This window comes from Mesocricetus auratus, unplaced genomic scaffold (genome assembly GCF_017639785.1).
Source record: "Mesocricetus auratus isolate SY011 unplaced genomic scaffold, BCM_Maur_2.0 Super-Scaffold_100691, whole genome shotgun sequence".
Lineage (NCBI taxonomy): Eukaryota > Metazoa > Chordata > Mammalia > Rodentia > Cricetidae > Mesocricetus > Mesocricetus auratus.
Window position 1 is genome coordinate 59,509,663 of NW_024429267.1, and position 21,949 is coordinate 59,531,611.

At 44.9% G+C, this 21,949-nt stretch overlaps 1 protein-coding gene and 2 long non-coding RNA genes across 5 annotated transcripts; 2 read left to right on the forward strand and 1 right to left on the reverse strand.

Annotated features, from left to right (window-relative positions):
- Nucleotides 1–58: 58 nt before the first annotated feature.
- LOC121137433 lies at nucleotides 59–5,072 on the reverse strand. 2 transcript variants are annotated; one of them, XR_005874652.1, is made up of 3 exons: nucleotides 4,916–5,072; nucleotides 4,180–4,273; nucleotides 59–494 (listed from the first exon to the last, which is right to left on the reverse strand). It is a non-coding gene; the product is annotated as an uncharacterized LOC121137433 (long non-coding RNA). The 2 variants fall into 2 exon arrangements; XR_005874651.1 differs by having other exon boundaries at nucleotides 4,184–4,273; nucleotides 4,916–5,071.
- Nucleotides 5,073–5,196: 124 nt separating this feature from the next.
- LOC106022148 lies at nucleotides 5,197–10,261 on the forward strand. Of its 2 annotated transcripts, none has more exons than XR_001197189.3 (3): nucleotides 5,197–5,417; nucleotides 5,830–6,035; nucleotides 9,995–10,261. It is a non-coding gene; the product is annotated as an uncharacterized LOC106022148 (long non-coding RNA). The 2 variants fall into 2 exon arrangements; XR_001197190.3 differs by having other exon boundaries at nucleotides 5,204–5,417; nucleotides 5,830–6,021.
- A 2,960-nt stretch (nucleotides 10,262–13,221) lies between these two features.
- On the forward strand, nucleotides 13,222–21,766 carry Znf35 (zinc finger protein 35). The gene is made up of 4 exons (XM_005082296.4): nucleotides 13,222–13,314; nucleotides 15,681–15,987; nucleotides 17,193–17,337; nucleotides 20,400–21,766. The coding sequence occupies exons 2-4, from the start codon at nucleotides 15,799–15,801 to the stop codon at nucleotides 21,593–21,595; spliced, it is 1,530 nt and encodes a 509-aa protein (XP_005082353.1). The 5' UTR covers nucleotides 13,222–13,314; nucleotides 15,681–15,798; the 3' UTR covers nucleotides 21,596–21,766.
- The last annotated feature ends 183 nt before the right edge of the window (nucleotides 21,767–21,949 follow it).

Here is a 21,949-nt window from a genome sequence, read left to right on the forward strand (position 1 = left end):
TCCCCTAAGCTCTTAAGGTTGGGAGTGCAACTCCAGTGTCATATAATATACTCATTACTGTATCATAACTATTCGTTTTTATTGTCCTTTAAAAAGCTAGTTGTGTGTGAGAGATTGAGAAACAAACAGAGCCCATTTTTGTATCTACTCAGTTGTACAGTCATGTCCCACTTAAATGTGCATTGTGGTGTCCAAGGACCTTCTAACTCCATTCTGGCTCTTCAGTGGGCAGGTTGGGGTAGATCACCGAAAACTGCAAAGGCTTGTTGACGAATATGGCTGTACTGGGGTCAATGACATACACTACCACAAATGTCTGTGTGTGCTGGAGATCTGAACTCAGGTCCTCATGCACGTGTGGCAGACACATTGTCTATTGAGTCATCTCTCCAGGCCCATTGTGCACACATTTCTGGAAAATACTCTTGAAGAAAATCCATAATGTAAAAAGGGGTCTTCATCTGCATGTGGTGGCACATGCCTGTAGTCCTAGCCTGTGGGAAGCAGAAACATCTTTATGAGTTCAAGGTCAGCTTGAATTACATAGCAAGTTCCAGGCCAGCCATGTTGAATCACTGTCTTCAAAGGGGAGGAGGGGGCATGAATTAAACAAAGTGATAGAAATTCTACTACCTAGGCATTCTTTGAAATTTACATTCCCTGTGCATGTCCTCATGGAGGTTACAGGACAACTTGTGGGAGTTGGTTCTCTCCACTAGGTGAATTCCACAAATCAAAGCAGAAGTCTACTGAGCCATTTCACTGATCTCCAGTTTCATTTTTATAAACTTCTCTCCCTCCCTCCGCCCCCCCGTGTGTGTGTGTGTGTGTGTGTGTGTGTGTGTGTGTCTGTGTGTGTGTGTGTGTCTGTGTGTGTGTGTGTCTGTGTGTGTCTGTGTGTAGAGATGAAAGAATGACTCTGTGGAGATGGTTTTCTCCTTCCACCTTTATGTGAGTCCCAGGGACTGAACTCAGCTCACCAGGCTTGCTCGGAAAGCACCACTGTTGGCCCCTGTATTAGTTTTCTGTTGCTGTGGTGGCACACACCTTTAATCCCAGCACCGGGGAGGCAGAGGCAGGCAGATCTCTATGAGTTTAGGACAGCCAGAGCTACACAAAGAAACCTTGTCTTAATTAATAAATAAATAAATAAATAAATAAATAAATAAAGGAAAAGAAAAGAGTTAGGCAATGTGACTCCAGCACAAAGCTGGATGATCACATTCTATACACAAAGGAGAAAGAACATGGGTGAGGCTGTAAATCCTCAGTCCCCAGTAAAGTTCCGCCTCCTAAAGGTTCTGTAGCCTTCCCAAACAGCACCACCAACTGGGGGGGCAAAGTGATCTCACCCACCACAGTCCCCATCCCTTTTTTTTTTTGGTTTTACGGGACAGGGTTTCTCCGTGAAAGTCCTGGCTGTCCTGGGACTCACTCTGTAGACCAGGCTAGCTTCAAACTCACAGAGATCTGTCTTTCTCTGCCCTGCCCCAATTTACTTTAAATTAGAATTCAAAACTGGGAAATCGTTCTGGTGGTCAAACATGGTGGCAAAGGGCAGGAGGCATACACTGAGCCGTTTGCCTCTGATACATGGAAACAACACACTAAGGAAAGTCATGTAGTTATAAATTACTTTTATTTGTATGGATGTTTTACCTGCATGTGTATGTCTGTGCACCACGAGTGTGTTTGGTGCCTGCAGAGGCCAGAAGAGGGCGCCAGATCTCCAAGAACGAAGTAATAGATGGTTATGGGCTATCTTGCACTTTTACCTGCCAAGTCTTCTCAAAGAGCAGCCAGGGCTCTTAACTGCTGAGCCATCTCTCTAGCCCCATGTATTATTATTATAATAATCATTATTATGACGATGATGATGGTTCTTGGTTTGTTTCTTTGGGGGTTTTCGTTTGGTTTGGTATTTTTTGTTGTTTTAAGACAGGGTCTCACTTTTTAACTCTGGCTACCTTGGAACTCATAATGTAGACCAGGTTAATCTGTCTCTGCCTCCCAAATGCTGTAATAAAGGTGTTTGACAACAAGCCTGACACAAATCATGAGATTTTAAATTGTGAGCCACGACGTGGAGGCTAGGGAAGTGCCTCCATGGTTCCAGGCATATACTGCCAAGGTAATGGACCCAAGGTCAGTCAGTTCCCAGGGCCCACAGCAGATAGCTCACAACCCAACCACCTGCAACTCCAGCTCCAAGAGATTCAGTGCCCACTTACGGTCTCCTGAATTTGCATGCACTCAACTACACACAGATATACATAATTTAAAACGAGATAAATTTCTGACCTGTGTTGAGAGATTGTTCTTGTCTAGAAGTTAACTTCCAAGCTGGGTGTGGTGCACGCATGCATTTAGTCCCAGCACTTGGGAGACAGAGGCGGTCAGATTTCTGTGAGTTTGAGGCTAGCCTGGTCTACACAGTGAGTTGTAGGACAGCCAGGACTATGTAGAGATACCCCAAAAGTATCAGAGTATCAAAAAGGATGTGTTCATGAAAAGTTCTAATGATTAGGAATAAATTTTAGATTCATTAATTGTTAATAACCATACAGTGGCTCTATCAATCAAAGCATACCGTATACCTCTTATATCATGCTCTGTCGTGATGGAGCCCTGTAGATGCATTTACTCTGTATGGTAAAGGAAGTGTGTTGTTATGATCCCCAGTGGTTCCAAAGCACCTCGTTTAGTGTTCAATTCATGAAGGAATATTGTAGATTTATTCTTCGTTGGACCAAACCAATCCTCCCTCTAACAGATACATAGGCAGGGCTATGCATACTTTACAGGATGACCAGCAGAGTGAGGGGCAGATTATCTTTCAAGGCATATACATGTTTTGCTCCAAAACACAGAAGACAAATGTATGGTGGTCCATTCCTTTTTCTCAGTCATGGGTATTCCAAATGACTAAAAACACACTGTTCCCCTCCTTGGTAGCCAATCCCATAGACTTAAAACATTTTTAGGAATGAATGTACAGCTAGTATCACATGATGATAGCCAATAAAGTTCTTTCCCAGATTATCTCTAGTTGCATTGTCTTCTGTGTAGATGCTACATTTGTTAGATGTTCAGCTTCCTAGCATGGTCCCATATGGATGATGGATAGAGTTTTCCAAGGACCAGCAGTCACTCAAGTTGGGTAAAAAGAAGGCCAATAGACAGTAACACCAGGGAAAAATATATTTATCCTAGACCCTTTATCTCATAAAGGGTGAGAACCATAGCAGAATGGGATACATTTGGACCATGGGGCACATTTATATGTATCCAGTCACAAGACAATGCATTATTCCATTTCCCCTTTTAGAGATTGGAAAATGCTATATTCCTCCTTGAGCAGAGGAGGCCAGCACTATTGCAGTGAGGCATACCTCAAACCACCTTGGAAAAATCCAGAGCATATTCTGATTCAGGAAGTCACAGTGAAACTTTTCCAACCAGCATTAGGTTGCCTCAGTAATGAACAAAAGTAAAACCAAACCAAACCAATGCTTCCCATTTTTATTTTACCAGGTAGCCAGACAATGGGTGTCCTTAAGTTGTACAAGTACTTCCTCTGAATTGATACATTTCCATCTAGAGGAAGTAAGAAAGCTACTAATACTAGGGAAGTTAAACTCATAAGGCTCAGAGAGTAAACAAAACTTACAAGGCATCTCTGGATAAGTAGTTAGCAGTTATAAGCCCTTGCAGGGGACCCAAACTAGGTTCCTAGCATAACACCAAAGATCCGATGCCCTCTTTGGGCCTCCGTGGGTATCAACAAGACTCAGGAAGATCCTGAAACCTAGAAAATTCATAAGGTCCCTCCCCACGTTTATAAAAATTGTAAGACTAGCTGGGGAAGGTGGGGGAGGGGATGGGAAGGGAGGAGGGAAAGGAAACTGCAGTCAGGATGTACAATGAAAAGAATAGCTGGTGCCGGGCGTTGGTGGCGCACACCTTTAATCCCAGCACTTGGGAGGCAGAGGCAGGCGGATCTCTGTGAATTCGAGGCCAGCCTGGTCTACAGAGCGAGTTCCAGGACAGTCTCCAAAACAATACAGAGAAACCCTGTCTCGAAAAACCAAAAAAAAAAAAAAAAAAAAGAATAGCTGGAGAAAGACTCTGACAAGACGCTAGTACAAAATCCTAGGGATGCAATATCCACATCCCTACCTACACTTGAGTGTGGTCTTCACTGATGCAGCTGCCCTCGGGTTCACAAGGAATCTCTCACGATCCTGTAATTCTTTGGTCCGTTGGTGGTGTCCTATATGGAGGGAAGAGAAACTGTTTACATCTCCCCTGGGAAGACCACATAACACAACTGGCGCAAGAACAGGGATCAGAGAAACAAAGATGTAAGTTTTTAACACATGAACCTCTGAAAGACATTGCCGATTTGAACAACAGCGGCCAACACACAATTCATCACTCTGGTCATTCCTTCAAAGTATGTGTCGTCCCCTTTCTTACCAGCTATTACATGTGTAGTCATGGGCATCATTTACCATTGCATAAACTGCAATACTGTCTTAATAAACGTGTTTCTTCTTGACTCTCTCTTAGCCTCTTCTCCAAAGGGCAGGCAGTATGACCTTGAAAAGGCTAAGTCAAAGAGCTGAGAGCTGTCTCTCTCTCTCTCTCTCTCTCTCTCTCTCTCTCTCTCTCTCTCTCTCTCTCTCTCCTCTCCCTCTCTGTTATTTTAGAATACCTCCATACACAAATTCATAGAGTTTTATAGGAACAGGCTTCTTGGCTCATTTCATATCTCATAGGCAACAAATATTGGAATATGTGACAGAAAGCAAAAACAACAAAAGAAAGCACACATCTCTCCTTGGACCCAAGTTCCTAACAGCTAGCTTTCTGCACCATTCCGGGCAAGCCCTACCACAGACATCCTCCTCACCTGTCCCACATAATTCCTGATTCAGGACTTTTACTCCTAATCCATCAGGAACACATTTTCCCCAGTTGTTTACATGTTTCCATCGCTTCCTATATATGCTTCAACTGTGCAAACAAACGGTCTCCCCCCTGGATAATCCAGCTCCGGGGCACAGAGATGCGGAGACCTCCGGTTGCCTAGAAGGGCCTGAGGGACGGGGTCGGCTGGACAGCTCAGCCTGGGGTACAGAGATGCGGAGACCTCCCGGTGCCTAGAAGGGCCGCAGGCGCAAGGAAGAGGAGCAAATCGCAGCTGCTCTTTGGCCGGCTTTGTTCCCGGGACTGTGTGTGGTTCCGGCTGGGCATCGGGCTCCAGGAGCCAGCGGCTCCGGCGGATGCCTGCCTTTGTTTAGCATCTCCCCTGCACGTTGAAGGAATGACGGGGCCCGCCAAGGCTCTCCGGGGCCAAGCTCGCTGCAGGCTCTCCCAGGAGTGTTTGGCTGCCTTCTCCAGGCCAAGCCCAGGTTGTCACCAGTGAGGACACTGGGGTCGGGAGGAGCGGGGTAGGCCTTGCCCAAGAAATTCATCGATGCCCTCAACAAACACCCATCGCGTACGGGTTTGCTGGGCGCAGGGGTTGCAGTGTGTAGGAGGCAGAGAGTCCGAAAGGGAGGCTGCAGAGCAAGCTTAGAGGCTCCCCCAGCCCTGCTCATCAAAAGGGAGACAGCATGTCCCCAGGCCTAACAGAGTTAAGAAGTGAATAAATGTCAGGAAAACATCTAGCGTCCATTTAAGCTTTTATGTTTAATATTTATTATTGTTGTTATTGTTATTGTTATCATTTGAGATAGCATCTCACCCTGGCTGACTTGAAACTTACCTTGTAGACCCGGTTGGCCTCGAACTCACACAGATCCTCCTGCCTCTGCTCCTCAGGTGCTGGAATTAAAAGCGAATGTGGCCACCATGTCGAGTTACTAGTCTTTTTTGGAAAAAAAAAAAAAAGCAACATTATTACTGTGTAATGTGTGTGCATAGGTGCCAACACTTGTGCCACAGCCTAGTGTGAGGATCAGAGAACGTCTCTCCTTACACTGTGAGAAGTGACTCAACTAAGGTCTTGCGCAGGTATGTGGACCGAGGTAGGTAACTATGGTCACGTGCTAAGCCAAGGTACCACCCATGTTCTAGTCAGTCTCTCTTAAAGAAATTATTTTTATTAGTTTTGTGTGTGTGTGTGTGTGTGTGTACATGTAGAAGTTTGTGGAGAATTTCAGACTAGCTTGGCAAACACTCTCACACAATGAGCCATATGTGGTGTGGGGGTGGTTTATGCACATAAGCACGGATGCCTACAAGTCTAGAAGAGAAGAGGGTTGGAGTTCAGGTAGTTGTGAGCCACTGAATGCAGAGTTTCTGTCCCCCCCTGGTCCTGTAACCGTTTAGACCCATATAAACACAACGAGGCTTACATTAATCATAAATGGTTTGGCCGATGGCTCAGGCTTCTTACTGGCTGACTCTCTCTTAATTTTTAACCCATTTCTATTAATCTAAGTATTTCCACGTGGTCTTGGCTTGCCAGAGAATGCCTGGGCATCCTACCTTCCTGGTGGCTACATGGCGACTCTCTGTGTCCTCTTCCCAGAATTCTCTGGCCAATCAGTGTTCTATTCATCAACCAATAAGAGAAACATATACAGAAGGACGTTCCCCCATCAAGCCACCTGACGTGGTGGTGCTGAGAACTGAGCTGGGCTCTTCTGGAAGAACAGTATGAACTATGAACTCTTAACCACTGAGCCTTCTCCCCAGGTCTCTGTCCTTGTCTCCCTTTTTTTTTTTTTTTTTTTTCGTTCAGGGTTTCTCTGTATTGTTTTGGAGGATGTCGGACCAGCCTGGCCTTGAACTCGCAGAGATCTGCCTGCCTCTGCCTCCCGAGTGCTGGGATTAAAGACGTGCACCACCACCGTCCTCGTCTCCTTAAAGACACTTAACAGCCAGGTTGCTTGCTCTCCTTTGTCAGGTGCAAAAGCTAGGCTTCAGGGGAATTCTCAGCTGGAGTGCATTTTGTAAGTAAAGATACGGAGAGCCGGGCAGTGGTGGCACACGCCTTTAATCCCAGCACTCAGGAGGCAGAGGCAGGCGGATCTCTATGAGTTCGAGGCCAGCCTGATCTACAGAGTGAGTTCCAGGACAGCCTCCAAAACAATACAGAGAAACCCTGTCTCAAAAAACAAAAAACAAACAAACAAACAAAAGATATGGAGAGTTTTAGATCCCACAGCAAAGGCGAGAAGGAGTAGCTTTGATGTGCTAGAAGGAAGATTCCTTTCAGACACACAAGGCTTGATCTACAGCAAGTCATTCCATCTCCGGGGGCCCTCATTTCTACATCTTTAAAATGAGGATGATGGCTTGGTTCTACAGGCCAGGATGATGGGACACTGCTGAGTGAATGTTTGGAGTTGAGGTTTCGGGGAACTCTCTCACCGAATCTGTGCACAGTGACCCAAGAGCCCATCAAGAACGTCTGCACTGAACCCAAGGAGGCGATCAGGCAGTCTCTGCTGGGCAGACAGACCCTTTGCTACTGTGCGTGAGGATGAGGGCGAGTTACTCTCTTCTCTCCTGAAAAAAATCACAGCCAGTCAGAGAAAATGGGGGTCAGGATGGAAAGAAATCCTTTCCTTTCTCCTCTTTCAATTCCCTGTCTCCCGTATTTTCTTTTCTCTGTTTGAGATAAGGCTTCAGATACCCCAAGCCACACTCACAATTGCTAGGTAGCCAGGACTGGCCTGGACCTCTGACACTCCCATCTCCACCTCCCAAGTGCTGGGATTACGCTTCTACCACTACGCCTGGCAGACGGGGAGGCTTTCTTGAGGATGTTATCAGGTGAGAGAAAGCACAGGAATAAGAGGGAAACTTCTGGACCTGAGGGTAGAATGATGTGAAGGAGCTCAGACATGGGTGCCATGAGACTCAGATTTGGATCCTGTTGCTCCCACTGAATCTCAGTGCTCCTGTTGACTCCTGGTTCTCCTAATGCTTCCGTTGATTCCGAGTGCTCCTGTGGTATCCTCGTGCTCCCGTTGAATCCGAGTGCTCCAGTGAGGTCCACTTTCCCTCTCTGTCCATTTGAATGTAAGTCTCAGAGCAATTTCCTGTGAGTTTTGAGGTCAGCCTTGGCTACTTAGTAAGACGCTGTCTGAAAACAAAAAACAAAAGAAAAAAAATAGTCCAGTATGCTAATATGTCCCTTCCAGCTTCCAACATTCTGACAGTTTGTGCATAGTGTGACTGGTCAGTTTCTTAGGGAATGCTGGCTCTTCGATGGTTATGTTGAGATATAGTTGCTAATACTACAAATGTGTTGTCATATTTATTGAGAATATGAAGTCTTTTTTTAAAAATTATTACAGCCTGGCGTGGTGGTGCATGCCTTTTATCCCCAGTACTTGGGAGACTGAGGCAGGCAGATCTATATGTATTCCAGGCTAGCCTTGTCTACTTAACAAGTTCTAGTAGAGCTAGAACTACATAGCAGAGAGACCTTCTCTCTCTCTCTCTCTCTCCCTTCTCTCTCTCCCTTCTCTCTCTCCATATATATATATATATGTATAGTGTATATATACATATATAAGTATATATGGGTGTATATATAATTTTATGTCTACAAGTGTTCACCTGCATGTATGCCTGTGCACCATGTGCATGCCTGGTGCCTGGTGCCCATTAAGGCCAGAAGAGGGTGTCTAAGCCCCTAGACCTGGAGTTACAGATGGTTGTGATCTGCCATGTGGGTGCGGGGATTTGAACCCACAGCAGTAAGTGCCCGTAACTGCTGATCCAGGTCCAACTCCTAGAATATGGAGTCTGAAAAGAATGACCAGGTGGAGGAGGGATGATGGTTGTGACTTATAGTGGACTCACCTTGCACCATCTCCAAGTGCGCTTATAGTAGCTAAAATCATGACCATGTTCAACTTAGCACTGCAGATAGCATTTGCTAAGCTCTCCAGTGATGGGTAATGTGTACCACAGGCTAGTGTCACAAGCCTGGTTCTCTAGGAGCTTAAAGTAACTGTGGGAGAAGGGGAGAAACACCAGCAGTTGTACTTGTTTATAGTCACTTTTGTTATTTTTTTATTTTTTGGTTTTTCGAGACAGGGTTTCTCTGTGGCTTTGGAGGCTGTCCTGGAACTAGCTCTTGTAGACCAGGCTGGCCTCGAACTCACAGAGATCCACCTGCCTCTGCCTCCCGAGTGCTGGGATTAAAGGCGTGTGCCACCAACGCCCGGCTGTTATTTTTTTTTTAAGCACAGAAAGGTTTTTTTGTTTGTTTGTTTTTGGTGTTTTTTGTTTTTGTTTTGTTTTGTTTTGGTTTTTTTTTGAGACTGGGTTTCTCTGTATTGCTTTGGAGGCTGTCGTGGAACTTATTCTGTAGACCAGGCTGGCCTCGAACTCACAGAGATCCGCCTGCCTCTGCCTCCTGAGTGCTGGGCATTCACTGATAAGCCAAGACCACGTGGAAATGCTTAAATTAATAGAAATGGGTTAATAATTAAAAGAGAGCCAGCCAATAAGAAGCCTGAGCCATCAGCCAAACAATTTATAATTAATATAAGTCTCTGTGTTTATTTGGGGCTAAACGGCTGTGAGACCAGGCGAGAAGAAACTCTGTCTACACTGGGGCCTGGTGCCCAGACCTCTAGGAAAAGATGAAAACTTTAGTCATACTCTAAAACAATCTTAGTTGCTATTCTGAATGTTTGCTATATGCCAGCCACTGATTCACTGTCACCAAGGAAGTCGTTCAGCAAGAAGTAAAAGCCAGGCCAGTCTGCACATTACGTGTTTAAACTCACTGAACCAAGGGAGCTTTCAGTATACCTTTTCTTGGTACTAGGTTATACTTCACCCTGTCTTTCAGGTGTTTTGCTCCCATTTTAGAGAGTTGAGCAGGAAGAAGGAGTGGATTGTATGCTGCTGATTGCATGTTTGGAGAATGGACCTGCTGTGTTCTTCTTCAACTCTGTCTTTAACTTTTTATTGCCCTCTGTCTAACTTTTGTCACTGTCCTCGTCATTTTGAACAGTTCTCTGCCTTCAAGCTCTACAAGGCAGCGATAAGAGACACTGGAATGCCCCCAGCAGGAGAAGATGAGGAGAAAGACGAGAAGGATGCGGTTTGGAGCTTGAACAGTTCTCTGCCTTCAAGCTTTACAAGGCAGCGATAAGAGACACTGGAATGCCCCCAGCAGGAGAAGATGAGGAGAAAGACGAGAAGGATGCGGTTTGGAGCTTGAACCCTGCTTCCTCCCTGATATATCAGTTTTTCTAAATAAATGTTAGGCTTGAATGAACCCTATCTTTTGTGGTGGATTATTCCTGAATTCTTGTACCCTAACAGCATGACTTTTCTGAGACCTGTTCACAGATAAACATTCGCAGCAGTGAAGACAAGATTGCCCTCCAATCCAGGTCCTGGCTCTACCAACCCCTTCTCCCTGAGGCTGACCTCAGTGATCTTCAGTGAGGATAAAAGCCTATGTAGGCGAAAGATCACTTGCCTTGGATTTCAAAGTCGTGCTAGTTAACTGGCAGAAAAAGTATTCTAGTTTACTAATCCTTAGTTTCCAGTACTAGGACAATATTGTCTATCTTAAAGGACCCTTGTAAAGGAGCAAAGTAAGTACGTGGGAAATGCAGAGATGTAACAAGCGATGTGTATATTCTAGTTTTTGTGTGTTCATTTGTTTCGACACCCAAATGTTCTGATTCAAAATTTAGCTTAATCTAAATGTGCAGTTTCCTGCCTGGAGACAGCATTGTCTCTTGAGCCCACCAGTCATGGAGACTCAGTTTCCAAGAGAGCCAGGATTGGGCTGAGCAACGGGAAGTCGCTGTACCTGCAGGATTGGGGTGAGCAACCGGAAGTCGCTGGACCTGGCAGGGCCATTTCTCTGGGCCTTGTCGTCTACTTCCAGTGTTGTCTGTGGGCAGCCAGGCTCAGGCTGGACACCCGAGAGCTGGAGAGCAGGGCGAGCACAGGAAGTGGACGCCAGGGCCCTGAGGGAGGGAGGGCCCTCTGGCGGTGGACCAGGCTACTGTGAACTTGTCCTCTGAGAGTTTCTTTCATCCCAGAGCCAGGGATGCTGAGGCAGGAGGATCAGGAGTTCCAGGTCCGGCTGGGCCGCTTGTGTCAGGGTGGCCAGGAGGAGGCGAGAGTGAGCTCAGCTCGTGTCAGGGTGGCCAGGAGGAGGCGACAGTGAGCTCAGCGGGCTGGTTCTCCACGTCTGCCTTTCCAGTTCTTGCAGGCTGACAACGCCTTAAATGTTTGGCATGTATGTCTCTGGGGCAGTGGTTTCCAGTCTTCTGCAGATGGCTTGGCTTCTGTGCTTAGGGATGGGTCAGTTGTCGTCCAATTTTATAACTTAAGGGAACTGAGAAAAGCAAACCATCGTCTTTGCAGAGGAATATATTTTATCACAAGTACCAAGGCTGTCCTCTGCCGAAAGGCTTTGCCAATCTGGTGATGACTTCTCTTTTTTAGCCTAACTGATTAAAGCCTTATCTCTGACTAGTGATTGGAGACAGGTGTCACGTGCCTCATCTTAAACGGCATTGCTTTGAATTTTGGGGCTCAGGATCCTTGGATTCACAGTTTGACCCATGAGGTAGCCCGGATGCTCATGTGTGAGTCAACTCAGCTTCTGAACCTTTTACTTTGGATTGCTGCCTCACACACCTCTTTTGAGAAGAAAGGTGTGGGGTTTGTTTTGCTCTGCCAAGCTTGGAACTCTAGGGAGCAGGTGAGATAGCCCACTTGTCCATAAAGTTGACGAAAGACCTGCGTATGGTCAGAGTACATGACATGATGTCAATTTGTTTGTGTCAGAATGGACACAACGACACTCATTTGTGTAAGAGGAATCTTAATTTAGAACTCTAAAGAATAGATTTTAAAAATAAAGCTGGGAGGGGTTGTTGAGGAGATCTCTCAGAGGTTAAGAGCTCTGGCTGATCTTCCAGAGGACCCAGGTTCAACTCCCAGAACCCACATGGCAGCTCACAACTGTCTGTAACGCCAGCACACTCACACAGCCATGCATGCGAGCAAAACACCAATGCACATAAAAAAGGAATCATTAAAAAACAAATAAAGCTTGGGGCTGGAGAGATGGCCCAGTGGTTAAAAGCACCTTCTGCTCTTGAAGAGGACCTGAGTTTGGTTCTCAACAAACACATTTCTGGTCAAAATCACCTGTAACTTCATTCCAAAAACCTTCTTGAGGCCTGTTAGGGCACCTGCGTACACGTGGCACACATATACAGAGAGTCATAAATAAAAATATAAACATTGTTTCAAAAGATTAATAATAGGGGCTGGAGAGCAGGCTCAGAAGTTCAGATCATGTGCTGCCTTCTCAGAGATCCGAGCTCAATTCCCAGCACCCATTTAATCTGACATACCTGTACTGTGGAATCCTTAACCATGTAATAGATGATCTTAAAGTCGTGGTGACCCTCCAGCCACAGCCTCTCAAGAGCTGGGGTCACAGATGTGAGCCCCTAATCCTTGGCTTAATACTGTAAGATTACTTAAGATTTACCCACTGAGGGACTCTCAATGAAGGGTTCCTGCCTTGTCCGCCTTCCATTTATCATTTAGAACACACAAAACTAAAAAGCCATAACTGTAGCGCTGTGAAGCTCATTTTGGGGGCAGAGAGCAATTTTGAAATGTTTGTGAGGCTTTTTGGTTTCGGTTTTGGTTAGATTTGATTTTTGGTTTTGAGACGGGGATCTCCACCCCCCAGGGCACAGAGATCCACCAGACTCTGCCTCCCAGGTGCTGGGATTAATGGTGTATGTGCACTGCCACATTTGGCGGATTTGAAATATTTTAAGACAGTTGAATCTGAATATGAATGGCTGTAATTTTTCCTACTGGCAGTGATGGTTATTTGGAGAATATTCTTAAAGAGATACATATTGAACGCTTGCAATAAAGCGTTTTGATGTTTATAATTTCTAAAATTGGCCTTGATTATATAGGAGAATTAATGCGAATATTGTCCAGATGAATGGCAGGGCTATTCACTGTATCATTCCTTCAACTTTTCTGTACCGCTCGATATTTTTGAAAATAAAAATTTTCCTACAACCTGTCAGGATTTTCTACAGTGTGGAAGAACTCTCCTGCCCTGCATGCTAATACCGGGCCCTCCCCAATCTCACGACTCTTAGGAAATGCAGGAGGACGACCTCCCACCTTCCTAGAGAGGACTGTGTGCTGACTGGGGAGCCGGAAGCCCTTCCCGAGGCACTTCCTGTCCGGTCATTGTTCTCGGCCCGGTTGTAGCATCAGTAGTCTCAGTCCGGGAAACTGGCGCTGGTGGGCTGCGCCGCTGTGGTGAGCGGGGCTGGGCGGGAGAGGGGCAGGATCGCGCCGCACCGACCCGTCGCCTGGCGGGGCCGGGAGGTAGCTCGGGGCGGGTAGGTGGGCTTGGCCGGGCGGGCGGCGGGGGCTGCTGGCGAGGTGGAGCTGGAAGGCCCGTGCAGACGGCTCCGGGCCTGCTGGGCGCGAAGCCGCGGGAGTCGGCACGGAAGACCCGAAGGAGACAATTTAGAGAGTGCACATCGGGGAACGAGTCTCCAGAGCTTTCCTGTCAGAGAGGCCTGTCAGAGAGGCTTAGCCCCGCCACGGCGAGAATAACCCTCCAGAATTGGGATTTGGCCCAGTGGCATTACTTGAAAATTTAGTGTGTACAATAAAGTTAACGTTGGAAAAAACAAGTATGATTACTCCAGAAACTGCAGTAGGGGATTTGGTAAAAATTAGCACCAGTTTTTTAGTAACAGAACCAAAGAGAAATAGAACCAACCAAACAAAAGTCAATCGCTTTATATCCAGCTAAAGTAAAATAGTCAGATTATTAGACTTAGTTAAAAAAAAAACACCCTGGCTAATCTGAGATTTAAAAAAAAAGTCCTCCTAATTAGTAATTGTGTGCCCGACTTTATAAGGTGTTTTAGAAAGCAGTTTAACAAATATAAACGCTTAAGCTAGTGAGCTCACGGTTCATTCTAAAGGAATAATGCATCAGGACAAAAGAATGATTTGTACAGGAAACAACTATTACCAAACTGAGCAGTAAAGCTATGTTTACTAAAGAAAGGGTTGTAAAAAGTGCAGTTAAGTTAATTTAGAATTTTCTGCCGGAATGAGGTACATATGTTTTATCTATTCTATATATTGGAAGACGGCCGTGGTAAAACAGTGAGTTAAGAATTGGATGTGGCTGAGAGTGTCTCTCAGTGGTAGAGCATTTGTCTGTATTTGTGATGCTATTGGATGGGTTCCCAGCACTGCAGGAACAACAGCAAAAACCACCAGGACGGACTGATGAACGAGGCGCAGGTGTGGTCTGACAGTGCCCACGCAGGGGACTAGGCTTTCCCCAACCTGGTCACTAGTTACTCTGTACGTGTGTTTGTGTAAGTGTACGTATAGGACGCATTCAATTTTATATGTTAATATAACCTCGTCAGAAAGACTGAAAATTACAGGTTATTGTGCAACCATTAAAAAGTAAGAAGAAGGGGGCTGGAGAGATGGTGCAGTGGTTAGGAGCACTGACTGCTCTTCCAGAGGTCCCAGGTTCAATTCCAAGCATCTACATGGCAGCTCACAGCTATCTGTAACTCCAAGATCTGACAGTCTCACACAGACATGCGTGCAGGCAAAACACCAATGCAAATAAAGTATAAATAAATAAATTTAAAAAATAAGGATAAGCAGTGTTAACATGAATAATTTTGTTTTAAGCCAATATTTGATCTTACATTTGGAAGATGCAGGAAACAAAAATCAAACAAAAAGAACCTCAAAAAAACGCTTGTGGGGCTGGAGAGATTGCTCAGAGGTTAAGAGCACTGACTGCTTGCTCTTTCCAGAGGTCCTGAGTTCAATTCCCAGCAACCACATGGTGGCTCACAACCGTCCGTAAAGATATCTGGTGCCCTCTTCTGATGTGCAAACGTACATGGAGGCAGGATGTTGTATTCATAATAAATAAATAAAATCTTTTAAAAAAAACGCTTGTAACTATACCCTTTGAGATAATCATTCTTTTCTCTTTAGTAATCTTTATAGAGTTCCTTCTTTAAAAAATTAGTCTAGGGGTTGGAGATGTGCCCTATAGTTTGTAACAAACTATAAGTAAAATAATAACTATTATCACTGGATTGGAGTTTTTCCCTAATATTTTTCTATATTCTTAAAGGTTTTTTTTGTTATTATTATTATTTTTCACTTGTTCGAAACAGGGTTTCTCTGTGTATCCCTGTGTGTCCTGGAACTTGCTCTGTAGACCAGGCTGGCCTCAAATTCATAGAGATCCATCTGCCTTTGATTCCCTAGTGCATAGTTTTTACTGTTAAAATATTAGTTCTTCCTCTTTTCTTTCTTTTTGTTTTTTTTTTTTGAGATAGCATTTCACTATGCTGCTTTGGATGGCCTTTGTAAAGGAGGCTTCTACTTCCCCAAGTGCTAGGATTAAAGGTGTGTAGGCAAATTGTTAATTTTTAATCAAATAAAAATTGCTTATACATCTCTTTTGTAATCATAAATATTTACAATCTACCCCTATCATTTGAAGGAGAACAGACCATTACTGTTCTGCTGTGGCCACCAGCCAGGAGCTGGTAACATGAACTAGTGGGGTAAGACCCAAACCAAGCTATATTTTTAGTTAACTGTGTTTTCTGGTTTTGCAGACAACAGTACTCATCTTGGCACTGGGAAAAAACTCAGAAGCTCTGGGACTTGGAGATTAGATGGGGTGTGACCGATGTTGGGCATCCCTCAGGGAGATTCCCCCACTGAACAGAGAAGATGACTGCAGAATTGAAAAAGACCATGGGCCGAGCCTCTCGGGGCCCAGTGAAGGTGAAGAAGGAAGAGGATGAGGATGGAGGCGTGAGCCCGGCGTCCAGTCAGCAAGTGTACTCCGAGAGTGTCAAGGCCTGGGGCCCAGGGGCAGGTCCTTATCTAAGCATTGACGTATCAGAAGAGGAGGAAAAGGTGAATGATCATCTGGGGGAACGGAGGAGAAATGCAGTTCTCAGATAGTTTCAGAGGCCCTGTACCACCAGACCAAGTTTTTTTTTTTTTTTTCCTAATGAGGGCTCTTACCTTTATTCCTTTGGATCACAGTGAGATGTTCCCTTTGATTGTTGTGTACCATCCTACGAGTACTGTTCTGTAAGTCCATGGCTCCCATCCACTGCTGCGTAGGACTTGGGGAGCTTTACAACATCTTGATACCCACATGACGGTCTGTTCTAATTAGGCCAGGTTCTGGGGAATAAGACCTAGGATTTTTGTTTTGCAAACACGTCAATGAGATGTTTCGTTCGGGGTTTAACAGTTCTTTCCAGTGCTCTGCTGCGGTTAACGTCTGCCGCCTGGGGTCTCAGTAAAGTATAATTTGGGTTTTTGGTCTCGGGTGTTGCTGCAGATACTGTTCATCTGTAGACAAATAGCTCAGGCTGACTGAATTCATGAGTCTCCTGCTTTCATTACTCATGTGCTGGGATTAAGGGCATGGATCAACATACTTTGGTTTGCCCTTAGTGGTTTCAAACTCACTCCAGGTTCATTCAAAAGTTTTCTCAGAGGATCAGAACCCTGTTTGGTTTGATTTTTTTTTCTGGGGGGGGGGGGCTAGAAAATTCTGCTGAAAGATCTGGTCAAGTGCTGCCCTCAGGCTCCCTGTTACCCAAGGATGACCTTAAAACTATGATCCTCCTGCAGTGATTTCCACAAGCTCCGGTTTGTGCCAGCACACCTAGTTTCTGTGGTGTGAGGCAAAGCATTGGATCACCTGAGCTTAAAGCCATGCTGTCTACTTGTTTCAGTTGGGGCTCACTAACAGGTTAGGATGTATGCTCTAGAATTCAGTGAGTTAAAAATGGTAGGCTGGTGGTGGTGGTAGTGCACACTTCTAATCCCAGCTCTTGGGAAGCAGAGGCAGGTGGATCTCTGTGAGGTCAAAGCCAGTCTGGTCTATGGAGTGAGTTCCAGAACAGCCAGGGCTACACAGAGAAACCCTGTCTCGAAAAACTTGCAAAACAGAGACCAAGCTTCTGTTCCCAGGTGTCCTGGGAGTTGGGGAAGACTCCTCCTCAGTTCTCGTGACCTGCAGGAATGTGTTCTCATCGCAAAGCTGTGATTAGTGTTTCTGTCTGCAGTCCCCTCATAAACAAACTATGCCCACTTGTTTCTAGGGTCAGAAAATGTTCTGGGACATGGCAGCGGTCCTAAAAGCAACACAGGAGGCTGCTGCTGCTGCACCCCTTGGGAGCTACTCATTACCAGGGACTCTGGCCAAAAGTGAAATCCTGGAGCCTCATGGGAACCCAACCCCGCTAGGTAAAGTTCAGCACCCTGATCTCAGTCACATTTAAATGTGTGGGTGGGTGTCTGGTTTTCCTTCTTAAATCACATAGTATGACTTACATAGTATTAATCACATAGTTGCCATAGTGAGGGGCATTTTTTTCATTCAATACAGTCTAAAGACCAAACAGGTAAATTCTAAATTCACTTTTTAATCATGTTTATTCCTCAGCACTTTTCATATCTCTGCACGTGTAAACCCATGTCTTCATGTGTTTTGTTGTTATTTTTAAGTTGCAAGTAAAGGATAGTATGCTCTGCATTTTTTGTTCTTGTTTTCTTTTTGAGATGGTCTCATATCCCAGCCTGGCCCTAAACTGACTATATAGCCAACATTGACCTTTAATTTCGAATTTGTAATCGTCCTGCTTTCATCTCCCAAGTGCTAGGATTACAAGCATGTCCTACCATGCCTGTTATGCCTGTACTGGGAATTAAACCCAAGGCTTTATTCATGCTATGCATGACTTATATCCTCATTCTTAAGTGTCTTTCTTTTAAAGATTTAAAAGAAAATACCTTGGGCTGGAGAGACAGTTCAGAAGTTAATAAAACTGGCTGCTCTTCTAGAAGACCTGGGTTCAGTTCCCAACACCCATGTGGCAGCTCACAACTGTCTGTAAGTCCAGTTTCAGTAGGTCAGAAACTTAACAGATATACATGCAGGCAAAACATCAATGCACATAGAATAAAAAGAAACAAATCATTAAAAAAAATGTCTTCAGGACTAGTGATACAGCTCAACGGTTAAGATCCCCAATGAGGCCCATCCCTGAGGCCCACACAGTGGAGAAGAAAAGCACTCTTGATTCCCAAAAGTTGGCCTCTGACCTTCACTTGTGTGCTTAGGCATGCTACCGCCATCCCCCAATAAATGCAGTTAAAGATTCTTAAAGATACCTTTACCTTAGTATCATGGCCTTTAATGCCAGCACCCTGGAGGCAGAGGCAGTTGGATCTTTCTTAGCTTGGGGCCAGCCTGGTCGGCATAGCTGGTCCAGACCCTGTCTCAAAACAAAAAAAATACTTCTACGTGTAAGGAGTTATTACAGGTCATCAGTATGGAGTGACTTAAAGATTTGAAAAGTTGAGTCAGCGCTGTCATATGGCTTAGTGATAAAAGCAGTGTTACCAAGCTTGATGACCTGAGTTCACCCCAAGGGATCACATGGTAGAAGGAGGGAACCAAGTTGTCCTCTGACCTCCACTTGCACACTGTGGTGTGTGTGTGTGCACATACACACAAACAGAAATGTTGTGGAAGGGTAATTCAAATGTACAGAAATAAAAAACTCAAGAAGCAGATTAACCTGTTTAGGTTTACTGATTGTTAGAGACATCAAAGATTAAAAACAATAAGATGTTATCCTCAGTTAATTAAATCATTTATTATTCTTGCTTGTTTTGTTTTGAGACAGGGTGTCTCTGACCAGGCTGGCCTTGAACTCACAGATCCACCTGCCTCTGCCTTCCAAGTGCTGGGATTAAAGGTTTGTGCCACTACACTTGGCCCATGAAATCAGTCTTGATTGGCTGTGACAGAATCCTGCTTGTGCAGGGGTGACCTGAAAAATGAGGGTCAGGAATGTATTTAGTGGGGTAGGGGGATGGGATTATATGTTTCATATCTCAAGAGTACAAAATCCAGCCTAAAGGGCCAACAAATAGATTTCAGGTCTTTAGTTTGTTTGATGGTTTGGGTGTTTTGTTTTGGGCTTTTGAGCCAGTGTCTAATGTAGTGTAGACTGGCCTTGCACTTAGGAACTTCACGCCTCTACCTCCCAGATGTTGGGATCACGGTGTATACTGCCATGCCCACCTGAGGTCTTTTTCTGATTCAATTGTGTTTCTTTACTGTGTGTGTCCATGCACCATAGTGCATATGCAGAGGCTGTGAAGTCAGTTCCGCCCTCCACTGCCACATGGGTACCAGCGTTGGGTAGCAAGGACTTGTGACCAGCTAAGCCATCACACAGACACCGAGTCTCTCTTGACAAGTCAAGTGGGTAGGTTTACAGTTCAAAATGTAGGGCGCACATTTAACAAACGTGATGACTTTCCTCTACTCCTCTACACCAAGGGGGAAAGGAGTAAAAGGAAGAAAGATATTGATATAAAAACTTAGCAGGGCGATAGAATGTTTGCTTGGGAGTTCAAGTTTTTTGGAAGAATGCTGTTCTTAATTGCTGAGCCATCTCTCGAGCCTTGGTGGGCCTGTTTGTTTGTTTGATTTGGTTTGTTTTTGGAGTTAAACAGTCTCTGTTTAACCCCAACTGTACCAGGCTGGCCTCAGACTCACAGCCATTTTCCTTCCTCTGCTACCCAAGTGCTGGGATTAGAGGCATATGTCACCATGCCCAGATTTCACCCTTCCTCTGACGTCTACCATTCTCACACACAAAAGGCCGAAGTTGGGAGCTCTTTTATTTATGGATAGAGATTTTCCATAATTAACTGGTCAGTTCTGTGCTAATCCACACTAGTAGCTCAAGAAAAAAAAGGTAAGTTGAGGCAGGGCTGGTATCCTTCATACCAGGGCTGGTCACAGTTGTGAGTCTATCTTCAGGTTACCAGGAGTATTGTCTAGAGCTTGGGCCTGGCATTCTGGGCCAAGTGGCTGTTGTTGCTCACAGATACAAGGAGGGAAAAGTTTCTTTTAGCTTACAATAACAGAGGTTTCAGTTCAGAGTGTGTAGAACATGATAGCAGGATTATGTAGGAGATTTTTTACTTCATGATGAACAGGGACCAGGGCCTCAAGTTTCCATAACTTTCCCAAAAGCACCACTAGCTAGGGGCCAGCCATTCAGTACATGACTTTGTAGTGATACTCATACTGGAACATAATAGAATCTGGTGAAGGCAAGTGTGTGGCTGAGCACAGATACAGCCAAAGAATCCACACAGGGTGTGATGTTCCCGTCTTTGATGAGGACAGTTTGGAAAGGTGGAGTTATTTAGTCTGACCTTGATGAGCCTGTTCTTTTTCTAGGCCAGAGAAAACTAACATTTTTATTTTCTGTTTCTTGGTACAGGCACTGACACCAAGAACCTACAGGTACTGGTTCCTAAAACAGAGATACATGATGAGCTAGAAGAGCTAGGAGAATCTTGTGAAAAGGGAAATGTATTAAAAAGGCAGAAAATCAAGAGGGAAAAAAGAGATACAAGAAAAGTGACAGTGAAAGACTGTGCATCGTCTGAAAGCTTCAGAGAAGATGAAGACCCGAAATCTAAGAAGTCTAGGAAGAAATACAGCCTTAGTTCTGGCCCAGCTAAAAATCAGAAAGTACAGCCTGGGCAAAAGCCTTTTACATGCAGTGAGTGTGGGAAAGGCTTTAGTCAGAGTGCAAACCTTGTTGTACATCAGCGAATCCACACTGGAGAGAAACCCTTTGAGTGTCATGAGTGTGGGAAGGCCTTCATTCAGAGTGCAAACCTCGTTGTGCATCAACGAATCCACACTGGACAGAAACCCTATGTTTGTGCAAAATGTGGGAAGGCTTTCACTCAGAGTTCAAATCTGACTGTACATCAAAAAATCCACTCCTTAGAAAAAACCTTTAAGTGTGGTGAATGTGAGAAAGCCTTCAGTTACAGTTCGCAACTTGCTCGCCACCAGAAAGTCCATATAACTGAAAAATGCTATGAATGCAATCAATGTGGAAAAACATTCACTAGAAGTTCCAACCTCATCGTCCACCAGAGGATCCACACAGGGGAGAAGCCTTTCGCCTGTAACGACTGTGGCAAAGCCTTTACCCAGAGTGCAAATCTTATTGTGCATCAGCGAAGCCATACTGGTGAGAAGCCATATGAGTGTAAAGATTGTGGGAAAGCCTTCAGTTGTTTTTCTCACCTTATTGTGCACCAGAGAATTCACACTGCAGAGAAACCTTATGACTGCAGTGAGTGTGGAAAAGCCTTCAGTCAACTGTCTTGCCTTATTGTCCACCAGAGGATTCACAGTGGAGATCTCCCTTACGTGTGCAATGAGTGTGGGAAGGCCTTTACTTGTAGCTCATACCTACTCATTCATCAAAGAATCCATAATGGGGAAAAACCTTACACGTGTAACGAATGTGGGAAGGCCTTCAGACAGAGGTCGAGCCTCACTGTCCACCAGCGAACTCACACAGGGGAGAAGCCCTATGAATGTGCAAAGTGTGGTGCAGCATTCATTTCTAACTCACACCTCATGCGACACCACAGAACCCATCTTGTTGAGTAGCAAGGAAGAGGATGTTTCCTTGATGCTGCTCCCAATAGTAGGCACCTCTGTTCTGCTTTATTCTTTGTTAAAACAAAGCTTATACCCTTTAAAGTTATTTTCTGTAAGGGAAAGTAAACACAAGCATTTCAGAGGCTAATTTAAAGAAAATAAAAAATGTCTAAAAGCCAAGGACTTTGTTTTAACTGTACCCTAAGTCATGTTTTCTGAAATGGGATGAAGCTTTTTCCTGTGCATGTAATGCACTGGTCCCAATCCTACTAAGTTCCTGAGGTCAGATGAAGTCATGCATTGTAGGTGGTGTGGGAGCAGATGGAGTGGGAAAGGCTTTTTGCTCAATACTCTTTTTTTTTT

Coding starts and splice junctions, on each gene's coding strand:
- Znf35 (XM_005082296.4), top strand. CDS start 15,799: ATGACTGCAGAATTGAAAAAGACCATGGGCCGAGCCTCTCGGGGCCCA. Junction 15,988..17,192: donor TATCAGAAGAGGAGGAAAAG/GTGAATGATCAT, acceptor ACTTGTTTCTAG/GGTCAGAAAATGTTCTGGGA. Junction 17,338..20,399: donor TGGGAACCCAACCCCGCTAG/GTAAAGTTCAGC, acceptor TTCTTGGTACAG/GCACTGACACCAAGAACCTA.